Raw genomic sequence first — 22,527 nt, forward strand, 5'->3', positions numbered from 1 at the left:
CAACGATATCCACGGTGAGTTAGAATCGTCACGTATCAAAAAAAAAAAAAAAAAAAAAAAATAAAAGAAAAAAGAAATGAAAGAAACATAATTGCATATCCTAAGATGCAATTTAAATGCATCGTTGCATTTTCCACAAAAACTATAATTATATCATTTATACAATTTTGTCCTAATTACGTGACTCGCACAATCAAAACATCTACAAATTTGTGTCAACGTTCGTGAGTTAGAATTTTTACGTATCTCCAAAAAAAAAAAAAAAGAAAAAGAAAACAAAATGAATAAATAAATAGATAAATAAAAAAGATATAAACTTATATTATATAATTAAAATGCAATTTAAATTCATCGTTGCTTTTTCTTTTTATATTAAATTTTATCATACCACTTTTTATTTTTCTCGTAATTTTTAAATATACCAAAAATATGACTTGTCCTAATTATATGATTTATAAATTTCGACAATAAAGAATAAACATAATCACATATCATAAAATATAAAGCTAAGGCATCGTGGCATCCTTAAGAAGAAAATACATTATGTAAAATAAATTAATTTTATTATAACATTTATATGTTAAATATCTTTAATAATCTTTAATAATAATCTTTAATAAACGCATAAAATGATAAAATATGGAAATAATATATCCGTAAGATTGTATTCGATAATATAATCGTTCGATCTTGCAAATTTCAAGATTACTTCATTTATATTGATCGATGATGATCATTTTACAGTAATCAAAATATATACATATACATATATATATACACATGTATATACATGTATATATATATATATATATATATATATCTGTATTTAACTGACGCCTTTCGAGAAAGATATATTTGTTCACTAATAAATGATTTATTATATGAAACGTCATGCCAAAAGTCGTACACATGTGTTTATTATCATGTTTATATGAGTACACGCGAGAGTTGAATTCAAAGACTTTTTCTCGCACGATCTCTTTTTCGAGTATCGTACGACACAGTGTATCGATAATGATGCCTCCTCGTTCGACGAAATAGCCCACAAAAAATTAAGTTCATCGACGTCCACGATCGGTACGTAAAACGTTCGTGTTCTCTCGTGACGACTCTTCGAAAATAACAAACAAATGAAAAAGAAAAAAAAAAAAAAAAAGGAGAAAGAAGTAAAAAGAAAAGAGAAAAAAAATTATACCAAAATTAATGGTAGGTCCTGTCAGAATAATTTCAGTAAATCATTGTCGACATCGATTCAAAATCTTCATATTGTATATGTATTGCATTTGTTCTTTTTCCTTTTTTTCTTTTTTTCTTTTTTCTTTTTTATAACATATAATAATTCATATTATATAGAAAAATATGATTCAATAATTCTTTTATAATTAATAATAATTCATAATTAATATTATATTTAATAATTATTATTTATTTCGTTTATTTAATTTTATATACAATATACAAAGATAGATTAGGGTCAAATACTCAAATACTGAGTATTTTATGTATTTTCATCATTAAATATTAAAATCATAGTGTATATATATATATATTTTACGGTAATAAAAAAAAATATATATATATATATATCATGATTCAATAATTTTTCATTATTGATAATACTTCATAATTAATATTAATAATTGATATTTATTAAGCATAAGAAAGGACATATAGGATTCATTTTTTATTTCATGCAATTTTAAAACTTGTTAGTACCACATCCTGTATATATAGAGAGAATATTCGAAACATAATAATTTTATAAAATTATACGGTAAGAAAACGAGAGAGAAAGAGAGAGAGGAAGAGAGAGAGAGAGAGAGAGAGAAACAGAGAAAGAGAAACAGAGAAGAAGAGTCAGAATGTCAGATAGAGAGAGAAAGAAAGAGAGAGAAAAAGAAGGAGTGAGAGAAAGAGAAAGAGAAAGAGAAGAAAAAGTCAGAAAGTCAGAGAGATGGAGGAGGGAAGAGGGGAGAAAAAGAGAGAGAGGAACAATTTTAACGGCGATCCGAATTACACGTACCATCGAAGAGAATCCAGTAATACCCAAGCAACCCTTTCATCGTCCTTCTGCATATAACAATCTTAAAGCATAGAGAGAGAGAAGTTCAATTTCTTTCCCTTTATTTGAAGTTTTTATTTTCTCGAATTTTGCACACTCATCAAACGTGATTGAGCTTACTTATATCAGGCGATGTTTAATTTTATATAAGATTTTTTATAAAAAAAAATTTACATTATAACAAGATATTCAGAATAATTATTAATATAAAATGTTGCACCAGGTCACGCATAAACTATATTTTTAAAGAAAATAAATTAATCATATATTAGATTTTACAATATATATTATGTCTACCTTAGATATATATAATAGATACAATTTTTAACAATAATTGAAATGAAAAGTAAACAAGACGTAAAAAATAATAAAAAACTTGTAAATAAAAAATTTCGACAAACGATGGAAGGAAAAAAGAATAAAGAGAAAGAAAATTTATTTAAACAAATAAATAAACAAATAAATAAATAAATATATATATATATAAATAGATATTTGTATAATAATGTGTTCATTAAAAATATAAAAATATACAAAAACATAAAAAATACTAATAAATTGTGTTTTTAAATAAAAATATGAAATATATATATTATTATTATTATTTAATTATAATATTATTATTTAACATATATTATATGTAATATATTTAAAATATAATATATATATTATATATATATAAATATATTATATTTAAATAATATAAATAAAAATATAAAAATATACAAACATATAAAAAATTACGAATGGATCGTATTTTTGATTAAAAATATACGTATTATATTTAAACAACGTAGAAATACATATATATATATATATATATATACTAAAAAAATTAACATTATAAATCGATTCGTTTCATTGTACAATTACATTTGACATTCAAGCCGACCTTCAAACACTTTCATATCCCATATATTCGCTTGTCATAGTGATCTCATAGAATTATTTATAGAATTATAGGATCGGACGATCGGCGGAGGAAGTTGGGAGGAGGGATTTTAAAGGAAGAGGGGAAAGAAATATCCGAACGGAGGAAGAGGATTCGTTCGTCGATCTACATGAACTCATCCCCTAACTTCTCTTGAGATTTTTCGTCCTCTTTTACGTTTCCGTATGTACCGTTTTCAATCGAGGCGCGTCATTGGAAATGATTGCTCCAACTGTTCGAACAAAACAAGCAAAATTCGCATCGTCTTGCACGAGTGTGCAACGTCGTTGCTCTTCCACGACGAGATACCTTCTGGCCATATTGCGACTCGATACGATCAAATCTTCCTTCCTATGGTGGTACACCATGACATTTGCATACAAAGGATGTATATACCCTCTGTGGCATGCGCTATGTTATTTTATTACGATAAGAGAGAAACGCGCTATGAGCGCGTTTATATTAGACATTTTCTTTTTTTCTTTTGCCTCCTTTTCTTCTTTTCTTTTCTTCTCTTTTCGTAAGTTCTTTATTTACAATATCATATGTCAAACCTCAAATAATATATTTTTTTCAAATTTGTATATCTTATCGAAGTATTTTTTGAGTAATCATATATCATGGTAGGAATACTACGTCCTTGTTTTATACTTATTACAATATAACGATTGCTACTGTATTATAATTTTTCTTTTTCTTTTTTTTTTTTTTGTTTTTTTTTTTTTTTTTTTTAAATAGACAGATTCAATGTCGTCTATGTAAATTTTTGCATATATTTTTTATTGAAATTTTTTTAAGATATTTACAAGCGGCTCATTTATTTTCTTCTTTATATATATATATATATATATATATATATATCAAAATAAATTAATATGATCAATTATTTCTTTTTTCTTTTTCTTTCTTCTTCTTTTTAAATACACACATTCGTCTTTTATGCAAATCATTAGATATATTTATCACTTGGATTTTTTTAAAGTTTCTACAGTATATAAAATCATCTTATTTCTTATTACAGTTGTATAGCTGTTATAATGTATTTTATCGACATATCTAAAAGATCAAAATTAGATATTCAAAGATGATCCCGTCATATACCTTTATTTGGACGCGTGAAAAATAGTGAAATTAATTAAAGAAGAAGAAGAATAAGAAAAAAAGAAAAAAAGGAGAAAGAAAGAAAAAAAGAAAGAAGAAAGAAACGATAAAATTAAGGATGGACCTTCTGAAGAAGAAATTATCTTTGAAGGTACGAAGGAACGAAGTAAATGAATATATCGACGATCTTGCGTGCGTCGATCGTATCGGGTCTTGCATATCTTAATAATGTACATAAATAAAAAATTTAACGATCGATGTATGTAAAGGCAAAGTTAAAAAATTACGATCATCATGAGTGAGAACCTCGCATGAATTTGACTTTCAAAAGACTATCGTATTTCCGCGAAATATACGTGTTTAATCTCGCCTTGTTAGATCGTAAATATATTTTAAATATGTATTTGTTTATTTATGTATTTTTCCCAGAATGAAAGAATCTTACGATAAAGATCTTATCGCAATTATCTTATCAATTAATTGAATATCAATTAATTTCTTAATAAAGAAATACGACAAAGGAGATACAATTTTCATTTCGATTTTTTATTATCAAATCTTTTGCTTTTTTCGTATAATTATTAACAATTTTTATGTAATAATAACATTCAATATGCAATGAAAGACAAATATTTAATACATATCGTTTACAATATATATATATATATATATATATATGTGTATATATATATATATATATGTGTGTATATATATCTATGTATGATATATTCAATATTTGTTTAAAAAAAAAAAAAACAAATAAAAAAGATAATATCTCTCATAATATTATTTTTACTTTTTTCTAAATTTTGGTTAACAAAATGATAGAATAGAATTTACTATCACTTCTTCATTTATATATAACAATCCTTTTTTTTTATTTAATAGAACAATACAAAATTAAGAAAAATATGTACATATATATATATATATATATATATATATATATATATATAAAATATAACATAAATTGTATACAAGATAATTTTGTATATTTTTTTTTTGTTTTTCTTTTTTTTGTCTTTCTTTTCCTTTTCAATTTCAATCGCATAATATTTAACTTACTTTCTCCTAATAATTATTTTAATTTCAATCGAGAGAGAAAATGAAATGATTGAAAATAAGTGAAAAGATCTTATCATTCGATCGATCTTGTTCAAGGTGGTCGCGCTTCTTAACTAAAGAACATACGATTAACGGTAGTATTGAAATTAATTCAATGAGAAGGATTCGATATTCAACATTCTTGTTCGACAATGATCACCTGCGTTCAAGTTGATTCGATTAATTGGACTGATTTGCAATTTGAAATGCTTCAGGATAGTCTGATATCGAAGTTGAACAGTAATATTGATGCGATGGGCGTCTTCGAAGCGTAGAATTAGGTTGGAAGGTACATCTTCGAAAAAGCCTTCAACCTTATACTTTTCGGTATCCAAATGATCGGTGTAATACGAAGTACTTAAACCCTCGTTATACATCCATCTTTCTCTTTCTTTCTTTCTTTCTTTCATCAGTATATACAATGTTCTCTTCCAGATAAAATCGATCGAATTATCATCATCCTTTCACTTTTTCAAATGATTTCTTAAAAGAAAGAGAATTAGAAACTTGAATATATATATATATATATTTTTTTTTTTTTTAAGAAATCATTTTATTTAATATGCACCTCGATTTTAATTGTTCATACTAATAATTTTTTGTTTTTATATATATATATATATATCCTAATAAAAAAACAATATTAAGAAGAGATAGAAAGAGTATTCCTTAAAGTCATCTAATTATTTCTAATCAATATATAATTGTCTTATAGAAAAAAAATAATATATATATATATATATATATAAAGTATAATAAAATGTATATATATATATAATGTATAGTAGAGCAGTGTATTAAACCACGGACATAACCACAGACGAAACCTCAGATAAAATCTCCGACAAAAACCCGGAAAAAACCGCAGACAAAAACCCAGACGCAAGGTCACCGCAAAGTCAAATAATTATCATTTTAATGTGTCCCCCCTTTACATTATATAACATTCGTTTACAAAATTTGTTATGGTTTTAATACTTCAGGAAATTATCAAAAGTATACTACATTCCAACTGAACATGTATATATATATATATATATATATATATATATATATATATATATATATATATATACATAAAAAGAAAAAAAAATTTAGTGATCTTCAACGCTCAGGCTTTTTAGTATAATCTTTTTTCTTTTTTTTTTTTTTTTCTTTTTTTTTCGTAAAATAATCCATCGAACGAAACAGTTATCATATTTATAAATTCCGAATGATCTCATATGAGATCATAATCGGGACTATTCAGGATAATAGAAGATTCACCGTATAATATGTTAACTGTATCTTTCGAAGCACGCATTGAGACCAAGCGTATCTTATACTCAAGCCCATAATCGAGCACGAACGCAACCCGTTGCCAGACTAAGGGTGAATACTTGCCGATCCGACCGACCGCTGACCTCATAGCTGATCTTACATCAGGACTGTAACTATCAATCTCTAATTTCTGTACCTGCCTGACCGGTCTTACGCTATACTCGAGCATACGGATTTAATTTTCTCTTTTTTTTTTCTTTTTTTATTTTTTTTTTTTTTTGTAAAGAAAATTCTTCACACATTCACATGGATTTTAATACACGACTTTTTGTTTCTAAATTTTCATATTTAAATATTTAATTAATTTTATATCATTTTTCCTTTGTAATTAAAATTTTGGTAAATTTAATTCAATTCAATTTACTGTTTATATAATTCAATTAAATATATTTCTTTTTTATTTCAAATCTATTTATAATTAAAATTTATTAATATAAATTTATTATATTTCAATTTAAGTTAATTTGTTTCTCGCGATTTAATTAAATCTTTTCTTTTTTATATGTAAAAAAAAAAATATATACATATACATATACATAATAGAAAAAAAATACGTTCTTCCGTTTAAATCTAATTTTGCATATAAAAATCAAGCGAAATAGAAATTCATTTCTTTTTCTTTTCAATATCTTTTCCCAATGGATCGTCCTTTAGTCTTAATAAATATATATATATTTATAATAAAATCTTAAAACAAATAATATTTAATTAACATATAATAAATATTTTCCAATCAAAATAATACTTATTAATCATATTGCCGAAAAAAAAAAGAAAAAGAAAAAATTAATCATTTATTAAACATATTCCGTCCCCCGTTGAAATAATGGAAATTTTATTTGATCAATTTAAAAATTATTTTACACTTAAAAATTAATATTAAATGGTCAAATCGTAAATCCTGTTGAAAAGAACAATCAAGTTGAAGATACAGACCACCTTCTGTAATTGTCTTTCAGATTACACAGAAATTGCTCTAGTACATAATTATGTAAGATTTCTATCTTTGTCTCTGCCCTTCTATGTAGAATATCTTTCAGAGAAGGAAAGAGAGAGAGAGAGAGAGAGAGAGAGAGAGAGAGAGAGAGAATGAGAGAGATACCTACATACATATATGTATATATATATATTTCGTGTGAGAGACTTAATTTCAAGCTATCTAACAGTTAGCCACTTAGGTAGATACGTGCCACCTGCTCACGTAAAAGCGTCTCTCTCTCTCTTTCCTTTTCTTTTTTCCTATTTTTTTTTTGTTTTTTTTTGTTTTATTATCTTTTTGTCAGTAGCTACGTGTTTCTATCATGAGAAGAAGATTTAACGCTTGGATTCTCAAATTTGTTAAGATATTCGTTGAAATGAAAAGAACATTTGAATTCTAATTCGACAATTACAATGGATGATGTTTAAAAATATGTGAAAAATATTAAAATTTGTCAAGTATTATTGAAATTCATCATTTCAAGGTAATCCACGTAATCGATAAATCTTATTTCCTTGAATTGGTGTTTGGAAGAAAAAAATATTAGAAGAAAGAAAAAGGAAAGAAAATACGAGAGAGAGAGAGAGAGAGAGAGAGAGAGAAGGAAAAAGAATCTAAATATTTCAAATGTTATCACAATCAAAGTTAGATCATCATATTACAACATTTCGTAAGTCAAATTCAAGGTTGACTCATAAATTTGAAGGTCCGTTTATGTTAAATGAAGTTGTAACTATTAATTAGAATCTTATCTGCATAATGAATCTCTATTGAATAATATGGTTTCTCTCTTTTTTTTTTTTTTTTTTCTTATTTTTCTCTCGATATCGCTTAATAAAAGACGTCTTCACGTAATAGAAGATCAAAGTGTGTCGGCAGGGTGTTTTGCTTGACAGATCATAGCGTTAAGGTATTTTTACATTCTAACGTTTTCGTTATGCGTGAACTCATCGAATAATATTACATATATATATATATATATTTATATTTATCGTGAGAACGTATTTGAGATCATATTTTTTTACAAATTTATTATCGAATCAATATATAAAAAATATGACGCGTTAAAATTACAATAAAAATTTATAGTAAATATAATTTATTCTTAATCATTTATTTCCAATTTTGCAATATTTCAATTTTCTTTTCTTGTTATTATTTATTATTAATATAATAACGTTAATGTTCCATTAGATATTACATATATACGTGTATATATAAGAATAATGAATTTAGCTGGATATAAGAAAAATAAAATTTAAAGGAATTTCTAGGAGAAGAATAAAATTAAAAGCAAAGAGATGGAAAATTAATAAGCATTCATCAACATCTTAGAATGATAAAATGTTTTTCTTTTTTACTTTTCATTTGTCCTTTTTTTTTCTTTTTGTTTTTTCTTTTTTGTTTTTCTTTTTCGTTTTTCATCGCTATGTACCGTTCTCTCGATAGTAGCTCCTAACGAAGATAAAAAGTATAAAAATAAAATTTGCAAAAAGACAGAAGCGATGCCCTAAGCGATGATTACTAGATAAATTAATTAAATGATACCTCTCTCTGTCTTTCTATTTCTCTCTCTCTCTCTCTCTCTCTCTCTCTCTCTCACTTCTCTCTCACTTTCTAGTATCTATGCAACGGTGATAAAGAATGACTGCAATGAAGTTAACGGTTTAGTAGAAATTTGACAAAAATTGGACACCACTGGTGAAGGAGAAGAAGAAGAAGAAGAAGAAAAAGGAAAGATAAAGAACAATGTTAATTACTGTATGTGTAATTAATTATCATAATAGAAAAATGTCAGGGCAAGTTTCTATAGAGTCGTCGCGTTTTACCGTCAAAGAACATATAAAATGTATGTATGCATATATGTTTGTTTGTATGTATGTATGTATGTATGTATGTATGTATGTATGTATGTATGTGTATAGATACGTCAAGGATCATGCAATTAGAAGAGAGTAGAAAAAGAATGAAGGAAAGGAAACAACATGGAATTAAATGCAATCTTCTACAGGCTGAAATCTTTTTAATTATTCCATATAGCACAAGAAAAGCAAATTTTAAAATTAATTAAAAATTCATTTTGTTTAATTATAAAAAAATTTAGGTTACTTTTTTAACGTTTCTAATATTAACATTTCATTATAATACGGAAGAAAAAGAGACAAAGAGAAAGAGAGAGAAAGAGAGAGAGAGAGAGAGAGAGAGAGAGAGAGAGAGAGAGAGAGAGAAAGAGATCTTCTAATTATTCTATGTAAGCTAGTTTTGTGTGAAAATTAATTTTTTCTTTTTCTTATCTAATTTTAATAATATCTTTTCTCAGTGTTCATTTTTATTAGAGAAGAGTTCGGCTAGTTTTATAATTTATAATATATTCATAGAATGAAAAGAAAATTTTTTTAAATTGTTACTTAGAACAATGTTTTATATGAAAATTAATCCTTTTGTTTTAACTTTAATCTAACATTATTTATTATTATAAAAAACAAAAAGGCTAATTTTATAACATCTTATATTCAAATATAATTAGAATAAAAGTAAGATTTCTTTTTCTACGAGCAGGTCTCATATGGAAATTAATTTTTTTTTTTATTCCAATCATAATACAACATTATATGGTATTAGAAAATTACTTTTATTATTTCTAATATTTATTAAAACATTAGAATAAGAGAAAGAAATTCATTTAATTGTTCCATACAGTTCAGACATTTTTACATAGAAATTAATTTCTTATTCCAAACTATAATATATAATATTTCACGCTATATAGAATTTATTACAAGAAATTTAAATAATTCTATATCTAAGATTTCTGTTATTTCTATTCTGCCCGATGGAATATAGAACAAAGGAGAGATTAGATTAAATGAGAATGCATTTCTGAACGTATAGAAATAAGCGTAATAAACGAAATTAGATGAAACAATAAGATTTAGATTAAAATTATGAAAGAACTATGAATTTATCCAATGAAATAAATAAATCCATAGAAAGACCAAGAGAGAAAAACAGATAGATAGATAGATAGAGAGAGAGAGAGAGAGAGAGAGAGAGAGAGAGAGAGATAAGGAAGAGACAGACAAACAAACAGGTAGACAGATAGACGGATAGAGAGAGAAAGAGAGATAAAGGGAAAGATAGAAGAGATAGTAAGATAAGCCGGGTTAGCTTGCGGTACTTGCGGTACTAAAGAGGAACGACAAGCTCGACTCTCCAATCGATTATTTACTATTACTAAAAAAGATCGTAGCGGCCTTGAAGCAACCAACATATGCAAGAAACATATGCGTATGCCTTTCCATGCAAAGACGAAGATAAAAGGTCAAGTTCCGAGGTTCAACGTATGCGAGCTTTTAACGTATCTCTAATTGACGGTTATTCTGAAGATTCGATAAGATCTCGAAGGTGCGATATCTAATAGTGGAAACGTTTCGTTATGCAAATGGTTTTACGATATCTATGGTGGGAGAATTAATGACAGTAAAAGTTTAAATCAGTATGTGTGAATGTGTGTCTCGTTAAGAATTATTTATCTTATCTCTAATTTCAACCTCTTAGCCCTTCTCGTTCTACTCGATACCCTACCACTTTTTCCAACCTCTCCATCCCCTCAATATTACCTATCACCACCACCATCGCTGCTATTGTACAACATTGATAGACTATATACTGAAGTGATTGTGAGAGTACTTTGGAATGTAGAAACGAAGATTTATAGGTTTAAAGTGATAGATAAATCGCTTGGATTTACATTATCCGATCGAATGAGAAACAATTTCAAACGCTAACAATTCATTGTGAGTTAAAGTAAAATAAAAGACATTCGGAGTGAAAATAATTTTGTTATCTTGATTGAAGTATTTTCTCTATTGTCTTCCAATAATCGTGATTATTAGTGATAAAATATTGTAGTATTTGAAGTGAACATTTTTTCATGATTATATTTGTAAAATCTTTTTTACTTAATGTTTATAGATAAACATTTAAGATGTAATATTTGTATAATTCATTTGAAAAGTTTAGTAACACGCGGTATGACTTTATGACCAAGTTACTATATTGATCTAATCAATCATTAATCTTATGTTACAGTATACAAACAAGTATGATGATGGTGATCGATCATTTGCATATTTTTAAAATATCAATTAGAAATATTAATATATATATATAGACACATACACACACACACAAACACTTTATAATAATATTAATATAATATTAATATAATAATAATATTATATATAAAATATATAATATATAATAAAGTGTATATATATATATGCAATATAAATAATATAAATTTTATACATTTTACTTATATTTAAAAATATATATAAGTAAATTATAATATATACAGTTATATATATACATATATATAATATTCATAATATATATATATATATATATATGTATATGTATATAATACATATCTACATATTTATATATAAGAGAAAAGAGAGGGACAGAGAGAGAGAGAGAGAGAGAGAGAAAAAAAATTTTAATTATATATATTACTCTCTCTCCCTCTCCCTCTCCCACTCTCTCTTACTTTTATATATATATATATATATATATATATATATATATATATATATACCTATAAACAACAGTAAATGGATATGAAGCCGGTAAAAGATCTAAATAAAATATAGATTATGTCGAGCCTTACGTCAAAAATATACTATCATATTAAGATGAAGATGCGAGTCGCGTTTACCGATATGATCCTTTATTGAGCGGTCTCATAAAGTCAAAGACTGAAATTTTTCCGGTTTCTCGCGAAGCGGTACGCTCTCAACGAGCAGGTTGGTTGGTACACGGCATACAAATTATTTATTCGTTGAACGGCCGAAGTAAGTTTCTACATGCTAAGCAGAATTTACCGCTTTACCAAACAGGATCCAGGAGAATATCAGAATGTTAATATCAATCATTAATATCGATAAACGATTGAATCAAAAACTTTATTGCTAATCAATACATAAGAAAAAAAAAATGTTTAAATAAAAATAAAATATTATAAATAAATAACGTTTAACGAAAATATGAATTTAAGGGCTTATTAGAAATTGCAATAGTTTTCCTTTTTTTTTTCATTTTTTCCTTTCGTCAATTTGTCACTAGTACAAATATGATTAACAATTAACGAATTATTTTATATACATTTTCTTAATATCCAATCGTTTCAGACAATGTTACGTCACGATATTTTTTTTTTTTTTTTGTATTTTATTTATGTATTTTTATTTTTTTAATATAACACCAATGTAACACCAATTTTATAGTATTTAATATAAATTTCCTGAAAAATTTGTAGAAACTTAGAGTAATTTGTTTTTTAAATATTTAATTATGCCATTTACTAAAGAATATTTTTTAATTGTAATCGTTAAATAATTTTTCAATTAAATATATTAATATTAAATAAATTAATATTAAATTAATATTAAATTAATATTAAATAAATATTAAATGAAATTTAAATAAAAATAATATAAACATAAATCATATCTCTTGTAAGAGTGAATATATATGTTCCCATATCGAAATGAGGACCAGGATAGTAAAGAAAGTAAAATAAAAAGAAAAAGAAAAGAAAGAAAAAAGAAAAAAACGAATGAAAAAGATTAGAATTTCATCGAAATCTCGTTTCTCAGCACGAGCTCGTGTCGCACGTATGCTAATCGACCAATGGCCATATTTACGCGTGACTTTCTACGTTCACGATCAACGATCTATGTACGGAAATTAGATAACTGTCGAGTGATTAACGATCGGTTAAGTTGGTCCAATGAAAAGAGTCATTTAAGATGTTCTTGGTTGAAATGCTCGCGATTGACCTTACGACCTTAAAGAACGTCGCCATCGACCCTAACAAAGATGGAAACTGGAAGCTATATCTTTTTCACATGGATATATATTATACCTATGTAATCTCTATTCGTAAATGATAGATCATCTCGCTCGTCACGAGATATCGATAATTAATGCTGACTGGTTTTACTGATATAACGACGATAAATGGATATTCGGCCTGCTAAAAGGATTCTCATAAAATTAATATGTATGCCAGTTCGATCCAATTTTCTTTTCCTCTTTATTCTTTTTTTCTTTTTTGTTTTTGTTCCTTTTTCTTCTTTTATTTATTTATTTATTTATTTTTTTTTTTTTTAATCAATCTTTAAGGTTCAACAGGTGATTTTTATTTTTACTTTTTTCATACTCGTTAATTTGTAATCGAAGAAGATCAAATTAATCGAACAGCTTCATATTTTTAATATTATAATTAGGTCATTTTTGTAGACTGTAATTAAATTTATTCAATTGTTATTTAATAATACGAAATTATTTTATTTTATGATATCTTTCTAATTCATTATTTCGATTTAAATAATTTTAATAAATTTTAATATTTTAAATATTATAAGTATATCATAGTAATTGAATTTATACAATGAATTCGTTGTTGAACATTTGTTTTATTTCAAAACACTTTTACTTTCAACAGAATTGAATTATATATCTATATATATATTTATTTGTTATATACGAATTTCTATGGGTTTCTACATATTACTTAATACCATTGGATCCTTAATGTTTCCATAAAAATTAAAAAGAAAATTCTTAATAAAATAATTATATCACTACGATCGAATTTTAGCGAAATTTTTTTTTCCTTTCAGAATGCAGTGTTGCTGGATTTCTAAGCAATTCGGGTCTAATCGAGCGAGTGCCATACGTTTTTCTACCGCAACGTGGTCAAATTATTTATCCACATGCCGAAATTCGTTTCGAAGGTATATCTACAATGTATATATAAATTTACTATATTTTATTTATATTATATTTTATTATAATTTTTAAAAAATTTACTAATCATCTTTTAATAACTCGATTGCGTAGTTTTGTGCAAATTTCATTTTTTATATTCGATTTAAATTAAAACTTTTAATATCTAATTAATTAAAAAATAATTTCACAATTGTAATATTTTATAATCTTATATATTAAAAAAGTATTCTATTTATCGATAACAGGCGTAACTACTCCTGTTTGTGGAATAACTGGAGCTCGACAGTTAGGAAAATCAGGATGGTCGGAATTGAGAAATCTGTCAGATGCAGAACCCCCATTTAGATTGTTTCGAGACGAAGGGAAAACTTTTCTTCAGGTCAGTATTATATCATTTGTAATGAGCTAATTTTATTATATAACCACAAGAGATTCCTGGTTTCATGAATATTATTTATTAAAATTATTAATTTAGGAGATATTTTAATTTAATATTGATAAGAAATTAATTCGAGGGATGTGACTTAAATGTAGTAAGAGTTGTAATAAGTAATAAATAGTAATAGTAATAATAAGTTAAAAAGATAATATCTTTTGAGTTTTCGATCTTACAATTTTGCTACATTGTCGACTATTATTATTAAATCTTTTATCCTTTATTTTTAAATAAAACAAAATAAAATTAAACATGATTACGATAAAAATTTCAATGATTTCATTATAGGTTATGTCATTATTACGAAAGAAAAGAAAAAAAAAATTCGAATTTAAAAATTATTAACAATGTCGATTTTATTAAAACAATATTATTGCAATATTTAAATAAATAAAGAATAAATTATACTTGAAAATGGTGGTTGTTTCAAGTCTCTACGACTTTCCGTTCCGGAGATATCTCCTTTTAAAAATTTTCATTCATAATTCACATAATACAGCTGATTGTAGTAATAGTAGTAGTAGTAGTAGTAGGATCGCGTAAATTCTTGGAATTTATATAGGTTAGTGTGTCACCGCGCCAATTTGAATGAAATTATATAGGTCAATGAAAGATATAAATTTCCATTTAATTGGAAATATCTCCAGAACTAAAAGTCGTAGAGACTTAATACGAAAATCATTTTAAAGGGCAAAATTTTCTAGACAACATTTTACAATACATATTGTTAACAATTAATTAACAATTTGTTATAAACAATTTTTATAAACAAATTTTTACAAACTCAATTTATCTTATTTTGCCAAAGAAAGAATTCAGATTGCAAATCAGATTTATAAAATTACATAAGTTAATAAATAATTAATAAACAAATTATTTTTTTTTTTCTTTTTATCGAAGAAACAATTTTTTTTTATTTTGTATATCTTTCATTTACGTGGGAATATCTCAGAAACTAAAAGTTATAGAGATTTAAATCGAATATCATTTTAAAGGATAGAATTTTTTCTATTTCATCGACGTATTGTTAATAATTAATTAACAATTTATTATAAACCATTTTTATAAACAATTTCTTACGAAAAAATTCATAATTCTTCGTCATACATGGGTTAATACTTTTTTTAATGGAGAATGTCAAATTGCATCGATCATTGATATAAAAAAATATATAATTCCATTTAAAAAAACTCAGTTAATCATCATATCTGCTTTACGTGTCCATTAACAAACAATCATAATATATATAGCATGACTATAGTAAACGGAGTTTTTTCATATCTTTAAAAAAAAAGACAGATATTCATAGCTATCATAGTTATTGTCCCATCCTATATATTATCCTATTAATAGTAAAAATCATTACAGTGGATTGGCGAAAGTGGATTGAGAGATGCTACAGAAGGTCGAGTAGTAATTGCTAAACTTATCTGCAGAGATGCATCACCACAACAAAACAATACTGCTGTCTTTGCACCTTGTGTTGCATTTAGAGTTGCTGGATCACCGTCGAGAAGCAGTCTGTATTTTAAGATTTCAATCAAAAATAAATATAAATAATATAATGTTTTATTATTTTATAAGAATTTATTAATAACACTTTATCATATCGTTCGTTATTTAAATATCAGTAAATTAAAATTATCATTCAAAGATTCCTTTTTTATTTCAGACATTCGAGAAATAATATTTACATCGACGTCTCAAGTTTCGCAAGGACTTTCGGCAACTGAATACGCTGCTATTGGTCTTTCCTCTGTCATTTTAGCTGTCATATACGTAACTAGTGTATCATTGTATCTTCATAGTAGAAGAGGAAAAAGAAAATCAATTGAAGAAGCAGAAATTACTTTACCTAGTCCAAGGGAAGGTATTGGCGGTAGTGGTGTTGGTGGTGGTTTGGTAAAAAACAATCCATTATTAATCGCACCAAGACATTTGGAAAATGATACCAACAGCGTATTAACTGAAAACGAATTGGTAGATGATATGGTTCAGAGCGATGAAGAACAAAATTGTGAACATGTTTGTATAAAAATCATATTATTAGAATTAATTATAAATTTTATTGCTAATAAATCAAATTATTGATAAATAATATTATTCCAAAAGATATTACTATATTTTATTTTTTATTTAGAAAAATTATAATTACAATATTGATAAAATTAGTTTGTATATAAATTAGAAGAATAATAAACAATTGTGTGTCATAAATAATTTAACAATTTAGTTTAGTCAAATAAACAAATAAATAATTTAGTTTAGTCAAAAAGACAATACTCTTTCTTATTTTTTTTTTTCTTTTTTTTTTTTAAAGCCTTTTTTATTTTATTCATGTCATATGAGATTAATTAAACATTTATTCCAATATATAGTAGAAAATAGATTTCAATATTAACAATAAATTAAATTTGTAGAATCAGTTCACTTCTGCAATCGTTCATCCACGCTATGTATATCTGGACCATTCTGAAACTGTATTTGGATCTGGTTCAATGCTTGGAGAGAAATTACCTGAAGAGGATGTCAGAATCATTGAAACAATAGATAGTTCTCATCAACAAGAAGTACCGGTACTTCCAGGTACTCAACGAAGAAAATTATATTTCAATCCTGCATACTTTGACAGGCAATTGTTACTTGTAAGTCTCTCAAGCCATTAAAATTTTCATTGAATTAATTAAATCATTTTAATTTCATGTTTTCCCTCTTTTTTATTATTTTTTTAATTTCTTTTAGTCTCCACCTCCGGCAGCCATCGAATTTCTTCTTAAAATTCGTGAAGTTATTTCTATCGCGAAACATAAGATGGCTGCCAAAAAATTTGTTCCTACTCTCATTGGTAAGGATTTTTTTATTTCATTCTTTTATCAAATCATTTTAAAAATCAATTATTTATATATATATATACTGTCATTAAACATTTATAGTTAAAATGTCTTCCCTTTTTTTAAGATACATAAAAATTGTCGAAGGATGAAATTGTTTGATCTAAAGATATCAATATTCTGATTGAGATAAAAATTTTTTCAAGTTTATCTCTGAGATTTCAAGGTTATCGGTTTTTTTTTTCTTTTAATAAAACTATATATTTTTATTACTACAGTGTTGTTTTAAATGGACAAACTATATGAATTAATGATGAACATTTAGGTGACCTTGAAATATTTGAGATATATATATATCTCAATGAGATATATATATATTTTTATTTTATTTTAATTGTAATTTTTATTATTTTATATATAGGTATTCCAGAGGAAGAAAGTGACGTAGAACATAGTAATTTAGCTAATAAACAAAAACAACAAGAAGAACAAAGACAACGGCAAAGATCAATTTCGAGCTCGTCCCAGAATATGTCGACGAAATCGAAAAAATCATTAAGATGTACAGGCTGTCCAGGTTGTGCAGAATCATATAAAAATCTAACGATATATCCAAGAAATGATCAACCTAGCCAAGGTGAAAGTAAAGTTCGAGCTTGGCTCGAAGATGTTAAACCAAATCGTTCCCATTGGCTCGAAAAGATCGAACAAGAACAAAAGAATTTCCATGGCGATAGGAAAACTTTCGTAAGAAATTTCGAATACGTGAAGGAATTAGCAAAATGTGATTTTCTTGAATTTCACAAAGAAACAAGAAAATGTTCGTTCTCTTGGCACGACAATTCATCCTTTTTAAGAATTTCGAGAAATATTCATCAGCCAATTACCAAAAGTGAAATTTTAGAAAACGATGATCGTTATAGTATCTCCAAAAGATCAACAAAATCCATGTTCGAAAATTCGAGTTACATTCAAGAACGTAATAGCAATAAAGAGACCCATTATATCGCTGAAGATATCGTTAATGAGAAAGTAAGAAAAGCAATAGAAAATTCTTTTATCAAACAAATGGAAGAAAATGCTGCGATTGAAAAGAAAGAAGCTGAAATAGAGAATGATAATAAAGTATCGAAAAATGATACTCATCAAAATGATAACAATGCCAATGAAAGAATAAAGAAATCGAATGGCGAACTACCAGATATGATAAACGAATTGCCTGGTACAAAGACCACAGCAAAGCGAATAATGGACGCTGTGATTCGTGAGATGGTAGACGCTAAAGTATTGGAACATTATTCGAAATCTGTAAAAATGAGTGATTACGAAGTTGATAGTTTGGAACGTTTCAAATACAATAGAAAATCATCAACGTCATCAGAATCGATAGATCAATCAAGTCCAACTCTATCAACGGCATTACCTTTGGATGAGGAATTGACGATACAAAATGCTGTAATTAATGGTAAAACCGGTGAAACTGTATTATCAAAATTGAAGAAGGACGTTTTGGAGAAGAATTATTATAATGCTTTGCCAGAATTAATAATGCAAAGATCTGAAGCTTATTCTCTCGTTAGTGAAGTTTATGTTAATGACGGATACGTAAGTCCAGCTGGTAGCGATGATTCTGGTCCTGACATAAGATACGAACCAGAAAATCCTGGACATTTGACAATCAAGGTACAAGATTCTCCAGATAATTATGTTAAACAGGATGAATCTGAATACGAGCCGGATACTTTGGATAGGAAACCAATGAAATTAAAAATAAACGGTGATATAAGTACCGATAAGGAAACGATAAATGAAATATTTATGGATTCATTGGAAAGGCCGGCACAGATATTATTAAAAAGTAAAGGTAGTTTTCGTTGCGACGATGATCAAGAACAATGTGATTATGATCCTTTACAAAGACGAGGCTATGGTAGTCTTCGTGAAATATATGAAGCTAAATTAAGATCGAATTTAAAGGAATCAAATTTCTTAGGTAGTAGTAACTCTTTAAACGGTGAAACTAGTGATAGCTTATCATGGAAAAAAGAGAAATATTTAACTCCGGAAAAGAGACAAGCTAAGAGACAAAGATCAGCAAATTTTAATCAACCGGATGTTGTACCATTACCACCGACAGAAAGTATATATCAATCTCCAAAAGCACCTATACCTGTTGAAGAAGCAATAAAACACCAACAACCGATCATTCCTTCGTCTTCATTGCCGTCAAAAAACGGCTTATGGGGCAGGAATAATGTCGAAGCGGTTGACCCTACGGCCAGCAACGGCTCTCCTGTCCAAAACAATGGCTATGAAGTAGGGTATAATAACGATCAATATTATTGTCATAGGAATCTTCAAAAACCATCAACTTCATTATTCGATCTGGAATATCCTGATAATAACAATAAATGTTCAAGGTTTCAAGAACATTTATCATCTTCTTCTGGTAACTTAGAAGATTATCAAAATGATTTGGAACGTGATGATGGATCGGTGAATCAAATGATTTCAGAAAAATCATTACAAGGATCTATGAAAATTGAGGATAATGGATATCTCAGTAGTACCGATAGTAACAGTTCTCGAAAACGATTATTGAAATCAGAAGTTAGCAGTGTCTCTGAAACGGATGAAACAGAATCTATTTGCGATGGAGCTAGCGAAAGTGGAGCTGAGAGTATCGGTACTGACAGTGTTTTCTTCGGTAATTTACAAAGAATTTCTGATGCTACGAATTCAGATGTTCTGTTAAAAACAAGAGACTTGCATGGTCGATCCTTCGATCATAGAATTTATCAAAGAACGAATTTTAATCCTAACGATAACGAAACAGAAAATTTTATTACCGTTTTGTTACCTAATTCTAGTTAAACGAATTAAATCGTTTCTCTTCAGAATATATACTGACAGATTCTAATGAGACGTTTCAAACGTTAAGAATTTGTTAAGAAATAAAAAAAGAAATGCACAGTCCTTAGATGGATTAAAAATTTGCAAATGATTTTCTTAAAATCAATTACTTTTCTCGAGATTTTTCTAAACGAATCTTTTCTTCGTTTTTTTTTTTTCTTTTTTTTTTATGTTACAAATCGTAAAACTGCAACCCCAGTTTATTAAACAAGAAGCATAAGTTTAAGTCCAAAGAGTCTCGAAGGAAAGAGCAATTGATTTTTTTAAATCACCTAGAAACTTTTGATCCATCTTGTATTATTTTCCCTTCGTGAAATTGTTTTAAATTATTATAAAATACACATACATATATGCCATGAATATATATGGACAATTATCACTTTGAAATTTTATGATCGATATTAATAAGAATTTTAATAAAGAAAGAAAAGACTTAAAATATTTATCAACAAGTCGAAAAGATTTAGTTTTTTTTTTTTTTTTTTTTTTTTTTAATTATAAGAATGGATTATATATAAAAAAAAGAAAAAAAAAATTAAAAAGAATAACGTTCTATACATTATATTATCGTTATATCATTGATTACGTAGGTGATAAAGAAATGATAATGTTTTAATCGCAATTATACTTGCAAATGTTTGCAAAAGTATATTTTTACGATATTAATTAGATACATTAAGAGAATTTCATATTTTCATGAAAATATCTAATACTCTCTCTTAGACGTGGCCGGAAGTGCAATAATAGCTGATAATCGAAAAAATAAACGTAAATAACGAATAATGAAAAAAACGTAATAATGAATTAACATTGTTTATATAAGAGAATTAGATGTTAAAAATATGCAGTTATATAAATATTAATATATTATACGTTATCATTAAATTTTTGACATTTTTAAATTTTCAGTTAAAAAAAAAAAAAAAAAAAAAAAAAAGAAAAAAAAAAGAAAAAGATTATAAAACAAATTAGTAACAAATTTATTATCATTTCTTCGAGTACATTTTTTTTTTTAATAATTATTCTAATCTCAATTAAAAATTGCATTATACATATGTATTTTAAAAGTTGTATGGAACCGAATTCGATATTAATTTATATTAAAGAATAAAAATAATGAAAATAAAAATAAAAAGAATGTTCTTATATTTTAATGTACGAGAACCGTTTGAAAAATTCGCGTCTTTTTTTTCGTCTACTTCTCACTTTAAAATGTCCTTCACTTTAAAAATGAAATTTACAGATTTAATAAAAAAAAAAAAAAAAAAAAAAAAAAAAAGAAAAAAAACGACGAACTTATTAAATGTCCCTAGAGAGTAATTATGAAAGAAATTAAAATTATTAAGTCAATAATGTAATAGATATAACGACTTAATATCCAAGTCATAATTTATTATATTAACTTAATAACTTATTATTAGTTTAAGAAAAATTATAATATTGAAAGATATAAAAAAAGTTGAAGTTTTTTATTTAGAATATTATTAAGTTGAGTTTTTATAGTTTTACATATATATATATATATGTATTTATCTCGTATATTTAAATCTTCTTGAAAATTTTATAATAAAGTCGAGTTATCATTTAGAGTTAACATTTCTTTTCTTTTTTTATTGTTTGACAATTTATTTACTGTTACAGATTATAATTCATTACTATATGATTTAAATATTTATCTATAAGTATTTATAAACAAGTTTTTATAATCGTAATAATATAATTTTGCATTATATTGTATATTATTTTTCTTTTAACACACAAGAAATTGTTGTTATTGAAATTAGAAGCGCATGCTTCCATGTACCTGCAAAGTGTATGTATAAATCAAATAAGGTATATATATATATATATATATATATATACATATATATTGTAATACTTAACTTATTAAATAATAATTTTCTATATGATATTAAATAATACTTTATCATTTATATTTTATATCATATTAAAATTTATATATATATACATATAAATATATAAAATAATAGATATGAAATACCTCAAAATATTTCAAAAATATTAAATTTATTGTTAAATGTACATGGTCGG

The 22,527-nt window shown here is 25.8% G+C and overlaps 1 protein-coding gene across 1 annotated transcript in view; it reads left to right on the forward strand.

The window, feature by feature from the left end:
* sha (shavenoid) overlaps positions 1 to 20,445 on the forward strand; it is a 56,264-nt gene extending 35,819 nt beyond the window's left edge. Inside the window, 8 exon segments of the mRNA XM_035865275.2 lie at positions 1 to 14; positions 14,187 to 14,300; positions 14,541 to 14,674; positions 16,100 to 16,250; positions 16,404 to 16,756; positions 17,152 to 17,376; positions 17,474 to 17,576; positions 17,984 to 20,445. The exon segment at positions 1 to 14 is cut by the window's left edge and continues 157 nt beyond it. Coding sequence (XP_035721168.2) covers positions 1 to 14; positions 14,187 to 14,300; positions 14,541 to 14,674; positions 16,100 to 16,250; positions 16,404 to 16,756; positions 17,152 to 17,376; positions 17,474 to 17,576; positions 17,984 to 20,445 — 3,556 coding nt within the window.
* Positions 20,446 to 22,527: the final 2,082 nt, after the last annotated feature.

The sequence above is a fragment of the Vespa mandarinia genome, chromosome 11, assembly GCF_050613455.1.
Source record: "Vespa mandarinia isolate Hongniang chromosome 11, ASM5061345v1, whole genome shotgun sequence".
In the NCBI taxonomy this organism is placed as follows: Eukaryota; Metazoa; Arthropoda; class Insecta; order Hymenoptera; family Vespidae; genus Vespa; species Vespa mandarinia.